Below are 25534 nucleotides of genomic sequence, written 5' to 3'. Positions count from 1 at the left end.
GAAGGTTTCTTTTTCATTCAGACTTGACAGATGTCAATAATAAAAAATCAATGGTAACGGGTCAATGATGGATGACAGGCAAAGGTCAAGGGCTCACACCCTTTATCTGACATGGTTAAGCTGCTGCTGTAAGGGACATAATACTATTAATCCCAGTATCCTTTGCACTATGCTCCACATTGAAATAATTTTATTGAACTCTTCATTGCACTCATGCCTCTACATTGTTTCTGTTTCGAGTAAGTATGTTTTGTGTATATATTAGTGAGTATACATTGTTGTGGTTGTTTTGTATGTGTAAGCAGTGCACATTGTGAGCAACGATGCTCCAAAGAAAAATTCCTCGTATGTGTCCTTGTACCTGGCAAATAAAGCTGATTCTGATTCTGATTTATCCATATTTTGAATGTGGTTTATGGATATATATGGATTGTGCGACACACGATTTTAAGTATACATGTATATATTTTTTTGAAGTTTCTTACTTGTAGCCTAGAGGCCTATTTATGCTGTTGTGGAATATATATTCTAAAGTACTTTTCGGTCCGCGATTCCGATATTTCCGCATGACTTGAATGCAACGAAATATTTCCGCATGACATAAATGCAACAAAAGATTAATGGAAGCACCTGAGCAGAGCAGCGCCGAGACATGATCCACGGATATGATACATCCCTGTCAAAGATTAGTTCTGTGTGTTTCTACTAGTACAAAATCCGCTTGCCTCTGCACTCCTAAATGAAACATTAAATTGTATGTTGTGTCTCACATTATGCTGATAAAAGTTGTTTCTTACAAGCCCATAGTAAAAACTACGTAATAAACAGCAACACTTACTACACTAACACTTACTAACGCTAAATAAAGTTTCAGTTTATTGACATTCATTATTATTGTTGACAATTTTCCCATAATCTCGTTTGTCGACATGCGCCTGCGCGAGATTTTCCTCACAGCTGTCAGCATCAGAAACGGGTGGAGACGTGAACTATCTTGTCCTGTATACCGTCTTTGTCAGGCTCAACAGCTGGGTGGAACTCCGACAAAAAAGTTGCTTCAATGACATTTTATATAGGGATGGCAGCTTGACTGTGAGACAAGCAAATTGTTGTATAAAGTGTTTATTTCCCCCGCGGTGCCATGGATTTTAATGTTAAGCGGTTAGCTGCAGATGCGGGTACTTTCCTGAGCCGCGCTGTGCAAGTAAGTTTGAACGTCTAACGTCAGTTCGTGGAGGTTGTTGCTAACCAACGTTAGCTGCTAGCTTAAGTGACGTTAGTCGGGTTAGCGTTAGCTCCCATGCTATAGAGCTAACGCTACCGTGTTGCTAAGTACCCCGTTGAGAGACATTTCTATAACGTTATCCTTCAAAGTTGGCTGCAGTTAGCTACGCTACAGAGTGTTTTCAAACAGTAACGTTAGCTGCGAGACCACAGCGTCCATTGTAGCTAACGTCACACTTTACATTTGTTTAACCTAACTATCAAAGCAGGCCTCAGGAACCATTAGATAGAGGCATCAACATTAGCAGCTAAGCAAATAACAATTATTTTGTAAGTTAGTCCGTCCAGCGGGCTCACTTTGGTACCTTCCACCACACATGCCTCGCATGACACCTCAGCCTTTAACTATTTAAAGTTTCCAGGCAACACTAGCTATGTGTGCACACTTTAACCGGATATTTTCTGTTCTCAGTTTACAGAAGAGAAACTTGGCCAGGCTGAAAAGACAGAGTTGGATGCCCATTTGGAGAACCTATTGGTCAGAGCTGAGAACACCAAGCAATGGACAGAAAGGATTATGAAGCAGACAGAAGTCTTATTACAGCCCAACCCAAGTAAGACCACTGTTCTCTCTGTGATGAGTTTGACTGGACTGACAAACAAAATGCTGACATCATACTGGAACCCTTTTCCCTTTTCAGAGCAGTGTAGGGCAGCTAACCGCTCAGTGTTCCTCTCTCTATGAGGAGAAAGTCCCCAAACCACATGTATAGATCTGTACTACCACTCTATAAATGTTCTGGTAGAGTCATTATAATGATGATCCACCAAATCCATCCAAATGCTTCACTTTTGTACATCAGCTATTTCTGCTCTATTATCTGAATAATATCAGCTCTGAAAGTTGATATCTGGTTAACAAATATGTGTTGTCAAACGATAGCAGCTGCACTGAAGAGTAGCTGAATGATTCCAAAAAATGCCTAAATGAAGGAGTGGTACGTACATTGCCAGTAAGATAACCGATGCTTAGCGTCTCTGAGATGTTGTTTGACATACATCAGCAGGTAGGGTGTCTGTGAAGTCTGTAAGCTCAGCTGTGCATCCTCCTCCGTTCACACTGTGATGCCATATTGCTGTAGCACAACAAACCCAACAGACAGACCAGCTGCTGGTTGCAGTCTTGTGTAACGGTCCTATATTGTAAACTGGATTTGTTCTACTTGTTTTATGCATCCTTACAACATACCACATACATTCTGTAACTGTCGGTGTTCATCCACGTGATGTTGCACAGTTGTAATCATGAAAGCTTCGGTTTTAATTTGCAAACATAAGGCAGGCTGTTTGGACCTACTGTTCTAAATTCTCCGCCTGCATTCGGCTACCTCACTGTAGTCTTGTGACTTTGTAATTAAGTTTTCTCGTTGCAATCTGCAGATGTCCGGCTAGAAGAATTTGTGTACGAGAAACTGGAGAAAAAAGCCCCAACGCGAATGAACAACCATGAGCTGCTGGGCCAGTCTATGATCGAGTCAGGAAGTGAATTTGGTCCTGGCACAGCCTACGGTGAGTAATACGGGGACTTATAGGAACATCTAGCCCCTGCAGAATTCTGGGAAACCGAGGTTGTGGCTCATTTACCATCAATTGGTTTTTGTTATTTTTTTTGCTGATTCCTGCTGCACTCAGTCCTCCCCTACAATATTGTGTAATTCATATGAGTAAAATATCTAATTGTGATTATTTTGACTGATATTGTGATACAATTCATTAAATTGGAGGGAATGATCATTTTTGTATCATTCTCATTGTCACTTAAAGTATATTAAAAGTAAACATTTTTAAATTGATTACAGTGTGATTATTTTTTTGCAACGATCGTATCAAACAGATTTTTTTTCTTCAGTCTGTAGAATATGATTTGTAAGCCGGGACGTCTACATAGCACCCCAATACTTCATTCAGAATGCTCAGACACATGTTTTCCCTTGAACAAATATTGTGTCCCCAAAGATTTGGATATTGCACTACTCCATATTGCGATTTCGATAAAATTGTGATTGATAGTGCAGCCCTATTTGAAAGCTTTTAGTTATTAAGCTTTAGTTACTGGGCAAGCTTGCATAAAATGGTTGAGTACTCTAGGATTCTGTCTACTGTAGACTTTGAGTAGGTTGTGTTGTTGTTGTGGAGAACATTTGAACCCCACTCTTCTGTTATGATTTCTAACATCTGCATCACCCCCTGCCACAGTCTTTCATGTCATTACTCAGTCGCAGCCGTGGCTTCTGCCAACTTTTAAACTCCAGTACTTTGTACGTTTCCACAGGCCTATTTAGGCCTTCTTTAGACTGTGGTGCCACATTGTGCAGTCTTCCGTCCGGGGATGTGATTTTTTTTTTTTTATATATATATTTTGGTATTGAAGCTGTGTTTGTGCTGCTGACCATTCCATTATAGGAAATGCTTTGATAAAATGTGGTGAGACGGAGAAGCAGATTGGTGGGGCAGAGCGGGAGTTAATCCAAAGTGCTGCCATCAACTTCCTGACACCTTTCCGAAACTTCCTAGAGGGCGACTTCAAAACCATCCTGGTGAGTTGCACGGCTGGCTACAGGTCTAGAATCTCTCTCCCTTTTCACTGAACTTTGAACTTTTATCCGCCACTTGACCCTCAGCACTATTGGCTGTAGAGTTTAGTCTTGGTGACTGTCCCTATTTTGCAACTCCCGTCCATCATCCTCAATTCAGTTCCGAAGTTAGTTCTAAAGATATGTAATTCACCATTGTCGAAAGTTTCTAATTGCTTTGTGAAGTGAAATTACGGAAGAGGAAAAATAGTTTCAGATCTTGTATCTATTTGAAGAAAATATAGAAACTGGCGCTCACAGTACTATGATAGGATTTCCTTCTACAGGCGATCAACAGGACTTGTACTTGTAAGTACGACTAAGCAATATGACGCCTGCTGGGGGGGGTTGAGATCATTAAGGCTCTGACACACCAACCCAAAGGCAGTCAGACTGATCAGTCTCACCGAGTTGGTCAAAAAAGTGCCCCGGAACACACCGAAGTGACGCCAACATGAGCGCATGCACAAGATGTAATATTTCTCCATAACAGCAGGCCGCACTAATCTGTGTTGTTGCCCAAAAGATTAAAACCGGCAGCTGATTGGACAAACACATCAGGTGGGTCTGGCTTCTCTGGAATTTCAAAGACTGACCGCCTTGGCGGCTCCTTCAGAAAAGGATCTCATATTTTATGGATATAGTTCACTGAAAGGTGTTTCTGAAAACATTTTAAGCGAGAAATAGGCCATGCAGTTGCTTAGTCTGTCTTCATTTCGGATTGACAAAGGTCAGTTTAAAAGATTTTTGTCAGATTTTGAGACGTGTTAGTCTCTCGCCCCGCTCGGCATTTCCGTGTTAGCACTGCACCAATCAGATTGGTCATTGAGTCCGACTGCCGGCCTTTCGACCCAGCATGTCAGTTCGGCCACAATAAAAGCAGACGGCCCCTCCGACGGATGACGGCACGGAACACACCAAACGGACTCGAGTCACCGACCTCACCGGACTGTCCAACGGCCGATTATTGGGTTGGTGTGTCAGCGCCTTTACAATCATCACTGTTTGTTTTCTTTGATCTGGCTTTGATCAGCCCTATTGAGCTGCAGTTAAGTTTTTGTTAATGCAACCTTCCTGTCCCTGAGAATTAAAGCTTTTCTCCGGCTGACCATTGGAACACTTTTTTAGAACAGCAGCTACAGCATCCGATAGCTTTTAGTCAACCCAAAGTTAGCAACTGCTGAAATCAATGAATGAAGACGGCCTTTGTAAAGATATGGACGTTCAGACACTTTTTTTGTTACCAAATGAGTTTTAAATATTACAGAGAGGTGTGTTGAAAGAAAAAAAATAGTGATATGGTTAGAAGAGGAAACCTACCTCAGATATTTAGGAGTATCTTCTGTATTTAACCCTGTTTGATATTGATGTAATCAGCACAATGAGACCTTGTATCAAATGCCTTCACACACCCTGCCCAATAAACGTGTGGTTCTGCTAAGAATGTTATTAAAGTGAGGGAAGTGAGTGACGACCGCAAATGCACACCACTTCTCTCATGTGCAAGACAATTGTGACAGTGAAGGACGGTGTGGAACGAACCGAAGAATTCAAATTTTTGAGGGTTTTATTGTGATTTGTGTCCAGAAAGAAAGGAAGCTACTGCAGGTCAAACGTTTGGATTTGGATGCAGCCAAAACCAGGCTAAAGAAAGCCAGGATGACTGATGCTAGAGCTGCAGTAAGTACACACACACACACACACACACACACACACACACACACACACACACACACACACACACACACCACACACACACACACACACACACACACAAACAAACTAGGGGTGTGATTCTTCCTAATAACAATCGTTTCTTTAGGGGGGGTTGGGGTACGTGCAAGGCACGGGTCGCGTATTGGTAAATATAATGACCGCTCACCCCTGTCAACGTTTTTTGTGCCTCTGATTCATGTCTTGATGTCACTCCGCAAGTAGTCCATTTATTTGTCATGATGGAACTACATTTAAAACAGAGCTCCACCAAAGAGCCTGCAATCGTTGGCGGAAGGTTATCTGATGTGTTCTAAGGATTTTTAACGTGTGTGGTCGAACAATTTCTTTCTTAGCTGAAGCCGACAACGGGACATTACTTTTATTTGTATTTTATGTTGGCAATGCAAGCTGGAGCGATGTACAGATGACGTTGAGAAGTTGCAGTGAGGAATATTTTAAGAGCGCCATTTTCTGCACTAGATAGGGTCCACACTAACTTGAGCCTGGAAAGAGAGCTACAGCGAACAGATGTGAGTAACGTACGTTACACAGGCTGGCTGCAGCACAGAGTCTAGAATTGATCAATTAGAGCAGGGGATAGACATGTGTTGAGAAACACCTAATCTAAAATTTAAGGTACTTAATTTACTGAAAAACACAAATAATAATTTTGTGGATTGTGAAGCGGCAATGTTCACGCCAGAGTCTTCACGCTCCAACATACATTTTTTTGAAGTTACCAAACAGGTTTCTAAGTTTCCTTAAGGCATTTGCCCCTTTTAAACACGACAATGACTAAGACAAATAGCTTAAAAAACTACATGTAGTAAAACACATGATTTCATAAACAAATCATGTGAAATTTTATACATACAATACCTTGGCCACTATTTCTGTACCTTCCTTTTCAACTAAAACAGTTAATTTATATATATGGTGCTAATGACATTTTTCCTCAGGTATTTGGAGAAACAAAAAATCTGTAGCTTCTCAAATAGTATGTTCTTAGTCACTATTAGTTGTTGTTTCCAGACACAGTGAAGAAGATATTCAGATAGATAAAAATCTGTTTAAAGAGGTTTCATTTTGCCTATAAACCTACAAGCTAAAGTGCCTGTATTAACTAAATCACCCATCAACGGTACTGTTATTACGTGCGTGCTGAATGTGCAGGTCAGACGCATTCAGTAACTCTAAGCCTTCGAACTGACCACAAAGTTAAAGAAAAACTTCTCAAAAGAAAAACAAACGGTGTATATACAGTAGCCTTCCTAAAAAGATACTGCTAGGTTGTTTTTCAATGTGCACTGTTTGCACTGTATTTTATTAAATGTACATAGTGTGTGGGTGTGGCTGCATGCTGTCGCCGCGTCAAGGTTGCATAATATTTGTTTCCTATTTTTTTGTCCTTGCCAATCACACCTATGACACCCACACACACACACACTCATACATACAAACAGACACATACATATTCACCCCCCCACCCACACACACACTATCCTTGTCAATGCAACACTGTCATTTTTTTGCATCTGGAGGTCTTCCGGTCATTTTAATGCTGATTACCAAACAGTGAATTCTGCTTTCTGTAAAATCATTAGCCAATTTCTCTTCAGAGGAAGAAAAGCTGCTCCCCACTCTGCCCCTGTCTGAAGTCACTCAAGTCATAACTGCCACACCAAGTTACACAACATAAAGCTGATCATTTTATCTCTTTTGACTCGCATACGGTCACATGAGCAGCTATGGGAAGTTTAGACTTCCCTTATTTCTGGACAGTTGTTTTCTTGAGATGGTGTCCCTGTTTTCTTCTGAAATCTGTGTTCAACATCTCTTTTTCTTTGGCATACCTGGGCTCCACACTTTACTCTAGGGGCACAGACGGAAGTTAACGCGCACAGTTATTTAGAATTTTCTTTTCTCTAAATAAAATAAATGCATCTCATTTAACATTGAACATGCAGTATTCATAAGACTCGTGGGAAAACCATTTGATGCATAAGGAATACTTGGTCCCTAACAAAGGACAGCAATGTTTTTGTGGGGCTCAAATACAAACTGCAGTCTTTCAATTAAAAACATAATTAGGCTTTTGGAGATAGGAATTCATCCTTTCAAACATCTTAGTGAACCTATTTACTTTATCCTTCCTGTTGTCCCTGGGTCAAATTTGACCCATTTTCAAAGTTTCTGCATTAGAAATACAGGTTACTTAAAACCAAATTGCCAACACAATACAACGCTTTTGCAAGTAAAATGAAGGATTGGATCATTACTCTCATTGCATTGTGGGGGTTTTATTCAACTTTATAGCATTTGAATTTTTTTTTTAAATGGTTTAAAAACAGTTTCTTGACTAAATGTTGACATATACCAGACTCTGATCTACTCCACATCCTCTGATTTAAGTTATTAGTCAAAATATTTAATAATTCATGTGCTTTTTTTAAACTCAGAAAGGAGGTATAAGTTAATATTAATGAGGTTTATTGACCAGGAATTCCAGCAATAAATGTAACACTAGTGGTAATAGGTTGGAATGAAGTTGGCTAAGAAGATATAACACAGGATGGGGTGATCATTTATACTTTACAGACAAAACAGGAGGACAACACCATGGTTAAAAGTTCCTTAAGGCTTAGTATAACTAAAAATGAAAAGATAAGAGAAGGCAGAAACGGTTTTGAGTCGCAGCCTGATGCCATTATAGCTGAAAAAATAATGTTACAGACCCATGAGAAGTAGTTAAAGAGAATAAATAGTCAAATGTATTGCACAGTCGCATTATTATTGCTATGTCTGTCTGTCTGTCTGTCTGTGCCAGTAAGATAACAGACGAGACAAACTAAGTTGCTGATATTCTAATACTACTAGAAGCAGGATCACTGAACAGTACAGCGTAATGTCAGCCTCATGGAGGGTCATTAAAACTCTGGCCAGTATCCCAGCAAAGCTATTTGGCTGCCGTCTTCAGAGCATGTAGAATAAGTGAGTGGCTTTTGGGCCCAATTTTCTGCAGACGCTTAAAGAAGCCATCTAACTGAGACCCAGTGAGCCTCATTTCCATCCTTCTTTGAATAACTATTATTTTATTCAGAGCCAAGTTCTCCCTGTGGCGTCTTATCACGGTCCATACAAATAAATGTGCAGTATGTTGCTGAGTGAACTAGTTTACTCTTGAAAGAGAACCTAAGTAAAGGAGATGTAGATTGTAGTCTGTGCTGGGAATATTCATGTTTTGATTTTGTTGAAGCATGCCACCGTTCCTCCCCCCCTCAACATAACCACACACACACAAACACCAACTCAGAGTGTGTGAGGATGTGTTGTGTTGGCTGCAGCAGCTGTAGCTCTAACTACTGTGTCACTGTTTTCAAAAAACGCAAAGCAGCAGATGTGAGCAGAGGAAGTGACAGAGGTGAGTGGAATGTTGGAGTCATCTTTGAATTGAACACACACACACACACACACACACACACACACACACACACACACACCAAACCCCTTGGTAGCAGTGTCAACAGCTGCTGTCTGTAGCTTTCTCTATCTCCTCCATGAAACAGACTGTCGTACCTCTTGGAAAAAACTTTAGATCCTTGGAGACGAGTCCTACAAGAACCAAACACTGTGGATGTTCTCTCTGTGGTTCTAATGTAAGCTATAGAGAGTTCAGGACAGTGCGGCCATTGTCCCGGTCAGTCTCGTCTCCAAACCATATGTTTATTGGACTTGTTAGCAAGTCTCAACAAGCCATTGTTCCACAGATCTCATATTGGCTCATTATGAGGAAAAGGGAACAGAAACAACATGTTCAGATGTTGTGTCCTTTTCCCTGGCCTCTGACTTCCCTGGTCTGGGCCCACTCAACTCATATGTCATACGCACATATTCAGCCTCTGGCATCATTTTCTCATTTGGTTGATTGAACTGTCCATCTGTATTTTTTATTTTTTAATGCATTTCCTTGGGACTAACTGATGATAAATGTTGATATTCAGTTTACATCAATTTGTTCATTTCCATGCCAAGAGAACAATTGTATTTGATGTGGGTTCCCCCCCCCCCCCCCCCCCCCAAGATGGCAACCAGCTTTATACACAAACACTTTATTTAAATACAGATAATATTGCATATCAGAGGTGGCATTACATACTGGCCTCCGTTTCAAAAAGAGGATATCAGCATACCAATTTGTTAGTCTGAGGCTTGTTCATTCACTCTCATTTTTAAATTGTGTGCAAGTCTTTTGGTCTGTAAAGCTTGGTTTTGCTCATTGGGATCATCATCATTTCTCCAACCGAGATACATATGTCTGTATAGTGATGTGTTATTCTCTGAAAATCTAGTTTTGCTTCTTCATTCTCAGGCAGAGCAGGAGTTGAGGATGACCCAGAGTGAGTTTGACCGGCAGGCAGAGATCACCCGCCTGCTGCTAGAAGGCGTCAGCAGCACCCACGTAGGTAGCCCGGTTAAGCCCAGCACACCCTCCAGCTTCTCAGGCGTATGCTTTAATAATAATTAATGATCATTCAATCATGAAACAAATAGCATTGAAGGGTATTGTTGCAGTGCGGCTGGTTCTAGGTAGCAGAAATGTCTGATTTTGCTGCGTAACGTTGGTGCAGCTGCTATTTAAGACGACAAGGTGTGTTGTAGAAACACGCAAATCTAACTTCCAAATTAGTGCTGTCAGTTAAACGCGTTAACGGCATTAATGCAAACCCATTTCAACAGCGTCCATTTTTTTTTTGCAAGATTAACGTGCTTATTGGCCTAGCAAACTTAGTATTTTTTTTTTGTAACATGCTGTTGCAACAACTAGTAACGTTAGAAAAACTACAACACCACACCGGATCTAGCTAGAGCAGAAACAAAACAACAGGCACGCCGCACACACGCCGTTTGGGCTTGAGAGCCGACCAAAGAGTAGTAACGTTACATTTTGAGTGAATGGCGAGTGCGAGACGCTGAAATGGACGCCAAGAAGATTCTGAATGGAAAGTTTACTTTTTAAAAGTTGCCAAATGGTTCCATTGACAAGACCAAAGTGATCGGTGTGTTTTGTCGTCGTGAACTGAGCGATCATCACAGCACGTCCAGTCTGAAATACCACCTGATGGCCAAGCACACAGCTGATGCCAATTCCCACACCCCCGGTCAAAGTATTTGTTCACCCTTTCATTGATGGACAGTGTTACACTGTGTGAGAGATTTGCTCCAAGTGAGAATGTTACGTGTGTAATTGAACACTACAGTAGGTTACATGCCAATGTTTTTTTCAATAAAAAACAATTGGTCAAAGAAAGCGGATCCACTTTTCCATAAAAAATAATTTGACAAAAAGAAATCGAGGGACACTTAGAATAGATAAAAATGTGTGATAAATTGCGCGTCAACTATAACATTAATGCGATTAAATGTTCTAATCGTTTGACAGCACTAATTAAAACATAAACCTAGTTAGGCTAAGAAAGTAATTGAATTTGCCTTGTGTAAACCTTGAGTTTAACAGGTGAAAAGTTTGATAGAAACTGGTGAAGCTTTCAATATTATTCTCTTCCATCTGTCCTTGTGCATTGCCAGGCACACCACCTACGCTGCTTGAATGACTTTGTGGAGGCCCAGGCTACATACTACGCACAGTGTTACCAGTACATGGTGGATCTCCAAAAGCAGCTGGGCAGGTGAAATACCACTATCCCCTTTTCCTTCCTTTTGTCCTGAATAACTCTACACAACTAGTTCTCTCTAACTCTGGTATCACGCTGCATTGGCTGGCAGTTTTTCCAAGCAGTTCACAAAACCGGTAATGCCACAGAGAAGACAGCTCTCCTGAGATACCCGGGTCAAGCGCAGCACTCATCTGTTGCATCATTTGTTGTACTGCACATTGCTGCAGCTCCTCTTTTCACCCTGTGTGTTGAGCTCTCTGGTTTAACTACAGTGAGACATCTCAGGTCTGCTCCATTGTTGTTGGGAGTTAACACATGCACAGTAGCTAGGTAAAGACTACTAGCCAGTCAGAAGCAGAGTATGAGGGCGAGCCACGCTAGCATTTAGGCAAGCATTATAACGTATGTTACAAAGGGATGTCACGGAAGTAAAGGCTGGACTACAATAGAGCTGTTTATGAACAGTGTTTTCTGTTGGAGCAGGTAAGTCCCTTTGGGGGGCGGGACTTTGGGCTTTTTCATTTTGCAAACCTAGAACGTGCACAAAAAGATATATAACACAATAAAGGAAAGGGACAAAGCATAATATGAGCACTTTAATATGATCTTCCTTACGGCCTTTTGCTGTTATTTTCAGCAGTTTCTTTCCAACTGGGTAATTGACCGTGTTACTGTTAGAAACTCTTCCTGTAAACAAAAGTATTGTTGTCAAAGGTTCTTCTCATCCTTTTTTTGTGATGAAAATCAAAGCAGGGCAAGTTCATGTAGGTTTGCGTAAACTTTAAACCGAGAAGTCGGCTTTGTCTCATTCTCCCAGTGTTAATTGTCTCCCCTTCCTCCCGCCAGTTTCCCCTCGTCATTCTCCAACAACAACCAGTCGTCGGTGTCGGGCGGAGCCAGCAGCATCTCCGTGCCCACCATCCCGGTGTCGGCCTCCCTGCCCAGTGTGTCTGCGGGCCACGGCAGCTCGACGGCATCGGGCGGATTCAGTGAATTGCGCAGCTCCAACGGCAGCCGCAAAGCCCGCGTGCTTTACGACTACGATGCAGCCAGCAGCAGCGAGCTTTCCCTGCTGGCTGATGAGGTGAGCCTGAAACCAGCTTTGCTCCAATATGTGTTATGACTGTAGAGACTTTTTTAAGAACTTTTTTTTTTTAAGAGAATTTAAGAACGATTTCAATATTACTTTATATTTATATATTTCAATTTCAATTTTATTTATAGTATCAATTCATAACAAGAGTTATCTCAAGACACTTTACAGATAGAGTAGGTCTAGACCTAGTAGTTTCCTCCAGAGCAAGCAACAGTGCGACAGTGGCGAGGAAAATCTTCCTTTTAGGCCGAAACCTCGGACAGACCCAGGCTCTTGGTAGGCGGTGTCTGACGGGCCGGTTGGGGTTAGTGGAAATAACAAAAATAGAAAAAATAGTAGTTTGTTGCAGTTCTTTGTAGTAGTTCATGGCATAGCAGGGCACTGTGCGGCATTCAATAATATTAATAATAATATTCAATATTAAGTTTTTCCTTTATTGCTTGACTCTATTGTTTCCATTTGTTTTTTTTGTCTTTTATTGTAGTTTCTTTTCCAGTTTTGTTTTTAATATAAGAATCAGCATTTTAACAAATTTAGGAAGCCAAGTCTCAACCCAAACTACAGTGGAGCAGTTCCTGTTCAGTAGCGGAACATCAGCCTCTCCCTTTTCCATTACAAGCTCGTGGTTGACTTAACAATGAACCAGCATTACGTCACTGGTTCCAATACACACATTTAGGAACGTTTTCCACTCTGCCCTTGCATTTGGCGAGCCAACTGCGTGACCCAAACTGTCTTTGAAAATAGCAGGATTTTTTATTACCAAGCACTCCATAAGTGTGGTGCCTTTTAGAAACCTTGTAATGTTGATGACTGCTACAGAGTGGGCTGACATGTAAACGTTTGCTATGCCAGTGATTTGCCTTGATGATGTTGCATTGATATTGGACGATAGTGTACCTTTTAAATAGAACCGGAGACGTTTAAAGTTCCCATACTCCGCTAATTTCCAGCTTCACACTTGTATTTTGGGTTTCTGTAGAACATGTCTACACGCTTAAATGTTCAACAAACACTATCTCATACTGTCCTTGGGAATATACTGTACCTGTATTTTACCCTCCATCTGAAACGCTCCGTAGCGCCTGTCTCTTTAAGCCCATCTTCCAAAAAAGCCCAGTCTTCTGCGGCTGTGGCTCAGTGGTAGAGCGGTTGCCTGCCAATCGGAAGGTTGGTGGTTCGATCCCTGCAGTCCCACGTCGAAGTGTCCTTGGGCAAGACACTGAACCCCGAGTTGCCCCCGGTGCTGCGCATCGGTGTGTGAATGTGTGTGAGTGTTTAAATGATGAGCAGGTGGCACCTTGTACGGCAGTCTCGGCCACAGTGTATGAATGTGTGTGAATGGTGAATGTATCCTGTATGATGTAAAAGCGCTTTGAGTAGTCGTTAAGACTAGAAAAGCGCTATATAAATACAGCACATTTACATTTACATCTTCTCCGGTTGGTCAATGTTTTTGGGTCTTCCATATTTTCGCTCTCTGAGTCTCGGCACTGTTGTTGCAACTGGTGAATAACAGTAGTGGCACTTTATACGTGTATTGATTTGTGACATCACAACCGTGCAGAGGTCCTGGTGGCTCGTTTAAAGGCACGGTGTCTAAATACGGGCTGTGTGCTTTTCCTTGTGGATTGAGAGTTTTGATACTTTCACAGTATTTATATAGCACCTCAACCTGCTTTGTAATATAATAAAAAACATATCTAACTTTTTACAATAAGGGACCTTTAATACAATTAAAAACACTGTACCCCTGTCTTTGCAGGTGATCACAGTGAGCAGCGTCCCTGGCATGGACTCAGACTGGCTGATGGGCGAGCGAGGCAACCAGAAGGGCAAAGTGCCCATCACTTACCTGGAGCTGCTTAACTGAGGCCCACAACCCCCCATTTTCGAGCCCTCTGTAACCAGCTGTGATGTCATATTTATATTGTGTTGCAGGGACTGGCCTCACTTCCTCTTCCATTCAGTCATTTTAGAGTGAGTTGTATTTCTATGAAAAGGAGTCTCAGTTTTAGCAGACTTGCGCCGGATTGAACAAATCTGAGTGATAGGAAAGGAAAATGGACCACAATCCCTAACATGTTTGTATGCAACTGCAGTACATTTCTAAAACCTGCTTCCCTGCCTTTGTGTTTGATGCCAAGCAATCTGCAACATGTGCCTGAACATCTCCCAAACTGTAACCTAAAGGTGCTCTAAGCGATGTCCCATGTGTTTTAGGCTACATCATTTGTTGGAAACATCTCCTCACTATCCACGAGCTGCCTGTCCCCAGAACACACTGTGAAAAAACGTGGTCTCTGTAGACAGCCCAGGGTCTACAAACGGCAACAAAACCAAACTACACCCACCTGCACCACGAATCCTACGCAAACAGCGTTCCAGTGTTCCAGCCAATAACCGACAAGAAGGATTTGGGGGTGGGGGGTTAGGATGCGGAAGCACAGAAAGGAGGGGGAGGGGACAGATGAGGAGGAGGAGGGAGGGGCAAAGCTAATCTTATTTGAAAATACTTCAACAAGAAGTAACGTCACCTAACATCGCTTAGAGCACCTTTAAAATAGTTTACAATATAGATTTCAGATGGTGACCTTAAATGCTTTTAATGTGACAGTTTTATTTCTCTCCCCTGTGATACAGTAGATATTGAAAAAAAAAAAAAAGCACTTCAGTTTGAGGTGGAGAGTGATGCTGATTTTTAAGTCTCTTTTTTTTATAATTGATAATCTTATGGTGCAGTAGCTGTTCGTATTGCTTTATTCACATGAGCCACACTGGACAGTTAACCACATTGTTCCAGTACGTCTGATTGATGACAGTTACAAACCGTACACGCCAAACGACGTTAAGTGCCTATCGCACTGAATAGATCTTTCTCAAACCATTTGCCTTTTTTTGCAGCTGAACCAGCAGTATTGAGACTGAGTCGACTCAGTCTCCTCTCTTAATGTTGAACCCTATTACTTCTGTTTAACTTATTCACAATTGGAACACAGCCTTTTCCACGGCAGCTGTTGTCTCTGATTAAATTATTAATTTGTGAATTGTTCATAAATACACAATTTGTGACACATTTTATTGTCTCTGGCACAGATCTTCAACATCCAGAGGGGTCGTCAGAGTCAATGCAGGGGGGCTGCCAAATTATTGTTACTATTTGACATAACATGAATCCAACATATTATCAAATATAAATCCCTACTGATGATGGGCTTACTGGCCTATAGGTCAGGCAGTCACTAAGGTAGCCATCCACAGATCCAGTTCATCCTAAGGACTCACTGTGCCACATGTATGTTTTAACATTAAACTGTAATTTATTACATTTTGAATAAAAATTGGAATATCTAAGTATTCTATGCAAAAAAGGTATGTATAAAGGCTTTGGGCCGCCCTGCATGTTATTGTAGGCCCAGATTAATGTGCAACTTCAATTTATACAACATGTAGTAGGGTGTTCCTGCTGCGTCTCTCTGTCAGTTAAGGGGTCTTAGGCTTAAAAAAAAATTTGAAGACCACCGATCTCTGGTGTTAGTCCACTTGGCGTGCAAGAAAATGTCTCAAGAACATGAACTTTATTTTGACTTCTCTGACATCAGTTTCCCCCTAAACCTGAATTTTCACTCCACATTGAAAAAAGAAAAAAGAAAGGAAAAAAAAAAAAGTCTTGTTACATTCTGGGAGATAAACGTATATTATTACATTGCTGCTTTTTGTTTTGTGTGTAACTGATAAGATAGCATTCAATTGTAAAATAATATACAATATGATGCATTAAAATAATAAAATATCACTGATTTGTTTTAAGGTTTTTGTTATAGCAATGTAAATAGACGTTTTTGGCAGTTGAGCAAAAAAAAGAGGCTTTCACAGCTGACTTGGTTGAGTTTTTAGATTCCTGGTGGAACCACTGGAGGGCAGAACAGGGACTCTTATCAATCTGTGTGAACTGGGACTGGTACAACTGAAGAGATGTTTTCACTCTGTCACTTGTCACAATCATGTGAGACACATTGCTGAGCTAGCGAAAATGAACGTGTTTCATTAAAGTTAATGTCTGTAATGCATGAAAGTTGCCATTTTAGATTCAGCGGTAGTAGTGCTATGAGGGTAGATGGAAAAAAAATAGAAAATACACAAAGGACCAACATACAAAACCATCAACACACAAATTGTGTACACTCAAAAACCAACAGGAAACTTTCCAGGAAAAGCCTCCTTTGATACTCCTACATTGATTCTCAATAAAGCCCTTGCATGACTACAAAATTTGCAATGTATACATGCTAAAGTGGTGGGACAAAATTCTTGTGAAAGAGGTCAAATGAGTTGGAAAAACACGAGCAGGGAATCCATGCCCCACGTGATCCAACGGCAAATCATCTGAATGAAAGTTAATAATTTTGGTTGATTTGTCTTGTTGATGAAAAAAAAAAAATCCCTTTAATTTGTTTTAAACAGATACACTTTATTTTTAAAGCAAATCTTGAAAAAAATTATAATTTCCCTGCTGGGTATTAATAAAAAGTACAGTGGCTTGAATGAGTTTACACACCCATGCTAAAGTTGATTAAAAAGAGGGAAAAAAAATCTTAGGAAAATCCAACCTTTTAAGGACACCGATTTTCTTTGTGAATGAATAATGCGTTGTAAATAAATAAATGTTCTTCCTACCTAGAGATTGGCATGGGGAATTTTCCATAAGATCATCTCTCAATGCAAATCAAACCAGCTATTAAGCTAACTGAAATAACACCATGCCAATCTGTAGATATGGTGAAGGGTATGGATAATATGGGGTTATTATTATTATTTTAATTCCAAAGGCCAAGGGAACTTTATCAGGATGCATAGTATCCTGGATCCATGAAATAACTGGCCTTTCAAAATAAAATGTACCTGCCTCTATGGGACTTTAACATAGGGGGGTGTATACTTATGCCCCCTGTATTTTAAGGAAGGACGTTTATTTATCTGCAATACATTATTCATGCACAAAGAAAATTGGTGTCTTAAAAGATTGGATTTTCCTATTTTGGTTTAATTAAGGCATTAAGCTCAACTTCCAAAAGATGTTTTTTTACTCCTCTTTTTAATCAACTTTAGCATGGGTGTGTAAACTTATGCAAGCCACTGTATAAGTAGAAGAATTATAAATAGAACTGTTGACAAATTTAAAGAGAATTTGTTAAGCACAGCAAAGTGTAGCTTCCCCTCTACCCTGGTGTTATTTTGGGCTCTCTCCTGACCCTTTCCCCACTGACTTCCACAACTCCCAGTGGGGCTTCGTGCTACAGTGCACGCAGCTGTGGACCAGCAACATAGAAATCCCCAGAAAAGAAGTCAAAACTCTGACCCATTTTGACAAGAATTTCTAGATTTGAATATGATTTTAAAGATATAGGTATTTCCGAAGCATCCTGTACTGGGTAGAGTCTGAACAATAAACAGTGGCTGTACTTAGTGAGGGTTTCTCTCTAACACTAACCCTGTAAAACCTAGCAAGAAATATCTTTTGTTTTTTCATCATTAAGTCACTTTTTAGCAGTCTTGAGGCAGTCCCATTGTTAACTGATATCAAGTGCTTCTGGCTGAATAATAAGTCCAGTGTGAAGCGCCTTGCCCTCGCCTGTCATAAGAGCAGGAAGGGTTAAGAGGAAGTGGAGTTTTGCAAACTGCCTGTTGACTAAGAAGCTGCCTGTACATCAGCTTACATGGTACAATATTCATTTCCAGCACAGGCCCATCCACGTGCTAGGCATTGACCTCTAACATAGTAGCCTGTGTTACCAGTTACCATTTATTTGTGTAATATTACAAGCTAAAAGCCTAAAAAAGAAAGAAAAACGATTTGTGAGACAAATGGACACCAAAAATATTAGAAATGCTTATTCTATAGAACAAAGACTAAGACATCCAATACGTGGGGCTTACGTTTGTCCTCCTAAACCCTCATCTTGTGAGCTGACCTTTTCAGTCTTACAGTGTTCTGGATTCAGAAACCTGACTGACTTTTACTAATCTTAACCTCTCTAAAGATAACCCCACCCACTTAGATAAAGCAAGGCTTAACCGGTTCACAGATCAGATGAGTGATCCTGAAAAAAAAAACAACTTCCTCTTTCATCACTCCTTATTTTCTATCATATGTTGCACAGAAAATACTTTGACTTCTGCCATTTTGGACTTCTTTAAAATCTGCTTGATGCACGGGCAGCTGCTAAGAACGTGGCTAGTCTGTTTGAGGGGGAAATGAGCCTGTTTGGGTGCAAAAAACAGTTTTCAGTAGTGGTCAGGAGAGTCAGAACAGTAAAAACAGGGTGAAAAAGTGAAGTGAGAAGATAAACGGCTGCTTATCTCATGTGCTCGCTATTATCATTGTCATGGCATTTTGTCACTACTTAGAAGGGTGTGTGGTTTTTTCAATGCCATGCTAGCCGCTAGGTTCTGGGAATGGCACAGCTGGTGATTTATGCCTAATTAGTTGCAATAGTGACGCTATTCCCATCAGCCTCCCATCAACATGCAGCATTTAGCTCAAAGCACCATTGTGCAAAGACGTACGGTACAGCCCGACAAAGCCGTCAAAAAAACAACAACTCTTTCACACTGCATTTTTAGCCCTTATTTCTTTTTTTAATACTACATTCAGTTCGTCCAGAGTTAACCTCAACCCAGGGCTATACCATCTACACTGCACTTCTGCTAGCTAACTTCTACTTGGACACAGTACTAATGGTAACATCGTTCTAGAACGTTCACATTAGCAACGTGTCCCACGCTGACACCGTTCCCTTAGCCATGTTTCACACTGGCAACTTTTAGCACCCATGGCTGATGGCCGTACGAGGTATTGACTCTGCAGGGTGCCCACATTTTGGCAGATGCCAAAATTTCTTTAGCCACAAATCAGGTACCAGCCATCTGGAAATCTGCCAATGTTCTCCCCCTTCACAAAGGTGGTGATCCTGCAAACATAAATAACTATAGGCCTATTTCTAAATTGTCAGTATTAGCTAAATTAATGGAATCACTCATTAGCATGCAATTAAAGACTATCTATTAATAACAATATTCTGACTGAATTTCAATCCGGTTTCAGGAAACAACATAGTACAATAACAGCTGTTTCGAAAGTTGTTAATGACCTAGTCAAGACTTTGGACAATAAACAGCACTGTGCAGCACTATTATTGATTTGTCAAAAGCTTTTGACACAGTGGACCATAAAATTCTCCTTCAGAGACTCACCTCTATTGGACTATCAGAACAAGCAGTGGGATGGTTTAACAGTTACCTATCAGGGAGAACACAATGTGTGCAAGTAGATGGTGTTACTTCTGCCTCCTTAAATATTTCAAAAGGGGTGCCTCAGGGCTCAATCCTTGGGCCTCTTCTTTTTATCATTTATACAAACAACCTCTGCAATATATAAAAAATGCAAACTATCATTACTACGCTGATGACACTGTTCTCTATTGTTCTGGGTCCGCATTAGGTCAAGCAATCACAAACTTACAGTCCGCTTTAATATCTTGCAACATAATCTGGCTTCTTTAAAATTGGTTCTAAACTCTAAAAAACTAGTCATGACTTTCACTCTGGGAAATCAACTAAGAATAATGTCCCAACCATTTGTACACTTTCTGGTACAGAAATTGAAGAAGTGTCACATTACAAATATTTGGGTATTACCATCGACCAATCATTGTCTTTTACAATGCATATCCAGATTTAGTTAAAAAACTGAAATTGAAGTTAGGTTTTTTCTTTAGAATCAAGTCTTGTTTATCATTTGAATCAAAAAACAACTAGTAAATGCAACATTCTTGTCTGTGTTGGACTACGGTGATATTTATACATGCATTCAACCTCCCAGTGTCTTCATGCTTTCGACACTGTGTTTCATGGAGCCTTGAGATTCATCACAAACTTAAAATCTCTCACTCATCACTGTTTGTTGTATTCTCGGGTCGGGTGGTTTTCACTCTCGATTCGGCGTTGGATGCACTGGCATCTTTTTATTTATAAGGCAGTATTAGGACTTCTTCCTCCTTATTTGAACACCTACATTGTCCCGAGGTCTGCAGGGACATATCACCTGCGCTCACAGGATCTGTTTTATTGACAGTCCCTAAAGCCCGCACTGACTTTGGCAAAAGGGCTTTTAATTTTGCAGCCCCATCTGCATGGAATCAGCTTCAAATGAACTCCATTTGAAGGAGTTGGTCTCATTTTATTCTTTTAAAGGCTTGTTAAAGGACCTTACAGAAGGGCAGTCTGTATGTCACTGTTTTTAAATTGATTTAGGACCCTGGTATTTTATGATGACATTGTTGTTTGAATATGAGTGAAAGTGTGTTTATGTATTTACATGTAAGTGTCTCTGTCTGAAACGTGCTGCTGCCACTTGCCAGGACACTCTTGTAAAGAGATTTTTAATCTCAAGGAGTTTTTTATCCTGGTTAAATAAAGGTTTGAATGAATGAAGATGAGATGCCCTTTTTTTTTTTTTTTTTTTGGTTATTTTGAAAGTGTAAATGATGGAAGTAAAATCTAACTTTTTGTGACGTAGAATACGAATCTGTCATTGATGCCTTTTGGAGATTTTTCCATCTTTTCTTGGCTTCTTTATGCACATTTATACATTTTTTTTTACCTGGGGTGCCCAAACTTTTGAACCCCACTGTATAATGAGTAACTATTTTTATTTGGTAACTCACTTAAAGTAGGCTACGGACCCCATAACAACAGCTGGGCTGTTTTGCAATGACAAATCAGCGGCATTTTGTGTTTGCCAAGTTTGCTGTGCCATGTGCACACTACAAACTTGACTGGGCGGTTAATATGAATATGGACTGAATATGGCTTGTGCAGTCACATCTGATGCATTTATACACCATGTTAAGTTGGCTACATAGTTATCAAAGTTTGGCTGTCTTGTTGTGGGAATGCCCTCTTACCTTTTTTTAGGCAGTTGTTTTCTGTCATCTTGCCTAATATGTTACCCAATATATACAAATATATGCAGTGACTTGCATAAGTACACACCCATGCTAAAGTTGATTAAAAAGAGGAATAAAAAAAAACACATTTTCGAAATTGATCTTAATGCCTTGATTAAAAAAAATTAGGAAAATCCATTGGTGTCCTTTAGGGACACCAATTTTCTTTGTGAATAAATATTGTAGAGTAAATAAATAAATGTTCTTCCTTAAAATACAGGGGGCATAAGTATACACCCCCATATGTTAAATTCCCATAGAATTCCCCCACATCGTCACATACCCTTTCCCATACATAGAGATAGGCATGGGGAACTTTCCATAACATCATCTCTCAATGCAAATCCAACCAGCTAACACCATGCCACACAATATTTGCTCGTACTTTTGCTTCAAAATAGACTTACACTGGTTTCAATTCGCCAATCAACATAAATCCAGAAGTTCAGGATGAGTCATTGTTCACACTAACTCTTAAGAACTGCTTAAAGATATTCAAATCCGAAACCTTCAAGTCTCAAGCCAGTTTATCTGTATTAACTGATGCCCTGAGTTGAACCCATGCGCATGCTTTGAACTAATCCTCCTTGTTCTGCAGATAAACACCCAAAAACATGTTTTGGCTCTGATGATGTCATGTCATAAAAGATATGTAAAAAATTATGGTGTTTCTGAGCTTTGACACAGCTTCACTCCGGTTTCTCTTTTTATGTTCCAACCACCATGACCCTGAACATCACCACAGCGGTATTTTGGTTACTTTCTGGTTAGGCCTCGGCACTCTGCACAGCTACACACTGATCTACCAACCTTCCTAACCCTTAGCAACAACAACACATACACACAAAGGTAGATAAGTTAAGAAGGCCCTTGTTTGGAAGGTGTTTAATGATATCTGTAGACTTTAGCCTGAACGTAATGGTCTGTCATTGCTGCTAAATGCAGAATGCAGAATGCACGGATCAGCACGTATCAATATGTGGGTCGAAATGAATTCCTCATGAGTACTGACACACTGGAATTTTATGTCTATGTTGCATCTGTGTCCCCCCCGCCCCCCGCCCCCCCCCCCGATGGGAAGGAAACCTCAGACCCCCTCTGTGAGATACTGAACTGGGCAGTTCCTGCACATCTTAGCAAAACAGGAAATTTCATGTTTCCTTTGCTGCTTATAGCTACAGCTTGCATAACATTACTTCTGCATATGTACACACACACACACCACACACACACACACACACACACACACACACACACACACACACACACACACACACACACACACACACACACACACACACAGCCACACACACACAGCCACATTTTTACATTAGGTATCAGGCTGAGGGTCTGGTTTGAACCGCACTTCAACAGCACAACAATGTGAAAAAGTAAATCCCCCATTACTTACGTACAGAGACTTGTTCCTTCATCATTGGAGACAGTTTTATAATAAATTGAATTTATTTCCAACATACATTCAGTTAGGGCTGGGCAAGCATCCAGTATGATGATTTGTCTTTGTTCAATGTAATTGTATCATGCTGAAATCATATCTCGAGAGAACGTGATACACATTTACGTAGTCTAAATTGATAATGACTAGCACATACTAACTCTGTAAATCTGACCATTTGAAGATTGCGGTTTTGTTTTTACATCACACTATTTGTTTGCATGGGTAGTCAGTGTATAGCTGAATATTATAATAGCTGTTATAATTTCAATTTACACGGTCATGTTCATTTTGCACTAAAGTTCTTAATAATATGAGAAAACGCTTAAGTGTTCGAACAAGAGTATTCAAAAATAGGCTTTACCTTGTGGTTCTTTTGACATGCTATATTGTGATTTATCTCGTTATAGAGATATGAAATGACCTCTATAGCCCAGCTCTACATTCAGTTACATTTCTTAATAATGTACTTTACAAAATGTGGTTTGGTTAGGGGTTTATAAAGTTTCAGTAAGATGTGGGCTTCAAACACTTCTTTTTGATTGACTTTTGTAGCATTTGGGGCTTGAAGGTGAGGAAAACAATAATCGAACTGCCCACCAAAAAAAGACAGATGGGTACGAAAAGCAGGATGTACCAGAGTATGGATTCACCACCTTTCACCAAACACAATGATGGCTGGAAGTGCTCCACTCTGTGTGTTGTTTGGATCAGATCCTCACATTCGATGTCTGATTGTCCGACCATATTGATAGTCTTTGTTGTTTCAAATGTCCTGAACCATTCAGTCTGGCAGCAGTTAAACGGATTTCCAGTGAGGAAAACAGTGTGCAGTTTCAGGGCTAATGCGTTAGCCTGACCTGAGGAAATAGTGGACAGTCTGTTGTCCCTCAAATCCAGCACTTCCAGGTCGAGATTTAGAAGTGAAGAGGGAAGATGGGCAAGGGAGTTACTTGAAACGTTTAAAGACTTCAGAGCTTGGAAACGGGAGAAGTCAAAGTCTTGTATCTGAGTATTTCCTAAACCTAGTTGCTGTAACGTTCTGCTGAGACTTTGTATTGATTCTTGGACAATGAGTCCGGGGTTGTCGGACAGTTCCAAGTGCGTTAGAGACAACCCGGAGAATGTAGACGATGAGATTCTTTTGAGGTTGCATCCCCTGAGGTAAAGCTGTTTCAGGGATACAACGTTTTTCCAATGTATGCAAGCTGAGCTAGAGTCTGTACTGGTATTAGCTTCCTCACGAAGGCAAATGTCAACGTTGTTATAACTCAGATCCACTGACCTGAGGCTTGGCAATGAGGAAAATAATCCCAACGGTAACCTCCCAAGATTGTTCAGGCTAAGGTTAAAGTACGTCAGATTGCCAAGAGTCGTCAGCGTACTTCCATCTGCTGCGATCTGGTTCAGCCTGTTGTTGCTAATGTCCAATTCGTACAAGCTGCCAGAGAACTGTTCCGACGTTAGATTTAAGGTGTCCAGACAGTTCGTGTGCATTTGTAGTCGAGACAGGACAGGCATTTTCTGGATGAAACCTTGAGGAAAGTAGCGCACCTGGTTTCCTCTTAGATCCAAAATCTCTAGAGAGGAGATGTCACCGTGAAGGCTCTCGTCCCACAGCTGAGCCGTCACATTGCCTGTGTTCTTCATATTGTAGAACTCAACAGTTGAGGTTGAGTTCTGGAATGTGCTGTTGTTGTCCGCCAAGTGTTGGTAAAAGCTAATGCTGTTGTAGGATAGGTAAAGATTCCGCAAGTGGCTGCGGTTGGGCAAGAAAGGAAAGAAGAGCAGTTTGTTATTGGACAGATCGAGTGTCTCTAGCTGGAACGTGTCATTGAGGTCTTGTCTGGAGATGAACCACTCGATGAAGTTGTGGCTGGCGTTGAGGACCACCAGCTCGGTCATGTGGAAGTCTGTCAGGCAATGCAGATAGTTGAAGGCCAAGTTGAGCCGCTGGAGCTTGGGATTGCTGTCGAAGGCGCCGTCAATCTCGTACATCAGATTTCTCTGCAGGTTGAGCTCTTTGAGTTGGTAAAGATCTCTGAACGACGTCTCATCCAGTCTCCGCAAGAAGTTTCCCGAAAGATTGAGGTACTCCAGGGACGTCAGATTTTGGAGGAGAGTGGCCACCATTTCGTCATCAAGCTCATTCTCAGAGAGATCCAGAGCTCTGAGCTTGGGAAGAGTCTTTAATGCGCGGCTGGTTTCCTGGTAGCCATTTTGAAGATTGTTATTTGCTAAATTAAGGCTTTCTAACAATTTTGTGCCTTGAAAAGTGTTTGATTCTAATTTCTCTAAACTATTACAAGCTAAGCTCAGGGTGTTTAATGAGGGGTAACGGAGGAGAGAGTTGTCCTGTAGTGTTTGAATGTGATTGTAGTTGAGCTGGAACTCCTCTAGGTTGTCGGGCAGTCCTGCAGGCACAGCGGAAAGCTTGCCGTTGTTGCAGAGAGCAGTTCTTTGTATCTGCAGAGAAAAGAAGACCACATACAGTTATGTGTATGTATTCGTGGATAGTATGTCTCTCTGTGGGAGAGAAATGTTAGCATTTTTAATTTAAAAGGCTGAATTTATTACTCTTGTGTAGGTTGTTAAGGTTTGTTTAACCTCTCATATCACTTTTTAAAATCCACATTTTACCACGGGTCTTAGTTTTTAGCCACACTAGCTGTAGACCCATTAGCCCTATTCGCACGGGATTGGTATCATCTGGGAACTTCGTGGAA

The 25534-nt window shown here is 40.7% G+C and overlaps 2 protein-coding genes across 2 annotated transcripts; one reads left to right on the top strand and one right to left on the bottom strand.

The window, feature by feature from the left end:
• The first annotated feature begins 933 nt into the window (after positions 1 to 933).
• sh3glb1a (SH3-domain GRB2-like endophilin B1a) lies at positions 934 to 14531 on the top strand. The gene is made up of 9 exons (XM_032503699.1): positions 934 to 1204; positions 1697 to 1838; positions 2665 to 2793; positions 3688 to 3821; positions 5445 to 5537; positions 9943 to 10032; positions 11160 to 11260; positions 12095 to 12332; positions 14110 to 14531. The coding sequence occupies exons 1-9, from the start codon at positions 1142 to 1144 to the stop codon at positions 14215 to 14217; spliced, it is 1098 nt and encodes a 365-aa protein (XP_032359590.1). The 5' UTR covers positions 934 to 1141; the 3' UTR covers positions 14218 to 14531.
• An 8355-nt stretch (positions 14532 to 22886) lies between these two features.
• Positions 22887 to 25298, bottom strand: nrros (negative regulator of reactive oxygen species; the record flags this gene model as incomplete). Its single annotated transcript, XM_032503698.1, has 1 exon — positions 22887 to 25298. A coding segment is annotated over one exon (1983 nt), but the record flags the coding sequence as incomplete, so codon positions are not given.
• Between the last annotated feature and the right edge of the window lie 236 nt (positions 25299 to 25534).

This window comes from Etheostoma spectabile, chromosome 22 (genome assembly GCF_008692095.1).
Source record: "Etheostoma spectabile isolate EspeVRDwgs_2016 chromosome 22, UIUC_Espe_1.0, whole genome shotgun sequence".
NCBI classification, from domain to species: Eukaryota; Metazoa; Chordata; class Actinopteri; order Perciformes; family Percidae; genus Etheostoma; species Etheostoma spectabile.
The sequence above is the reverse complement of the archived record's forward strand: the minus strand, read 5'-3'. Positions and strand labels throughout refer to the sequence as shown.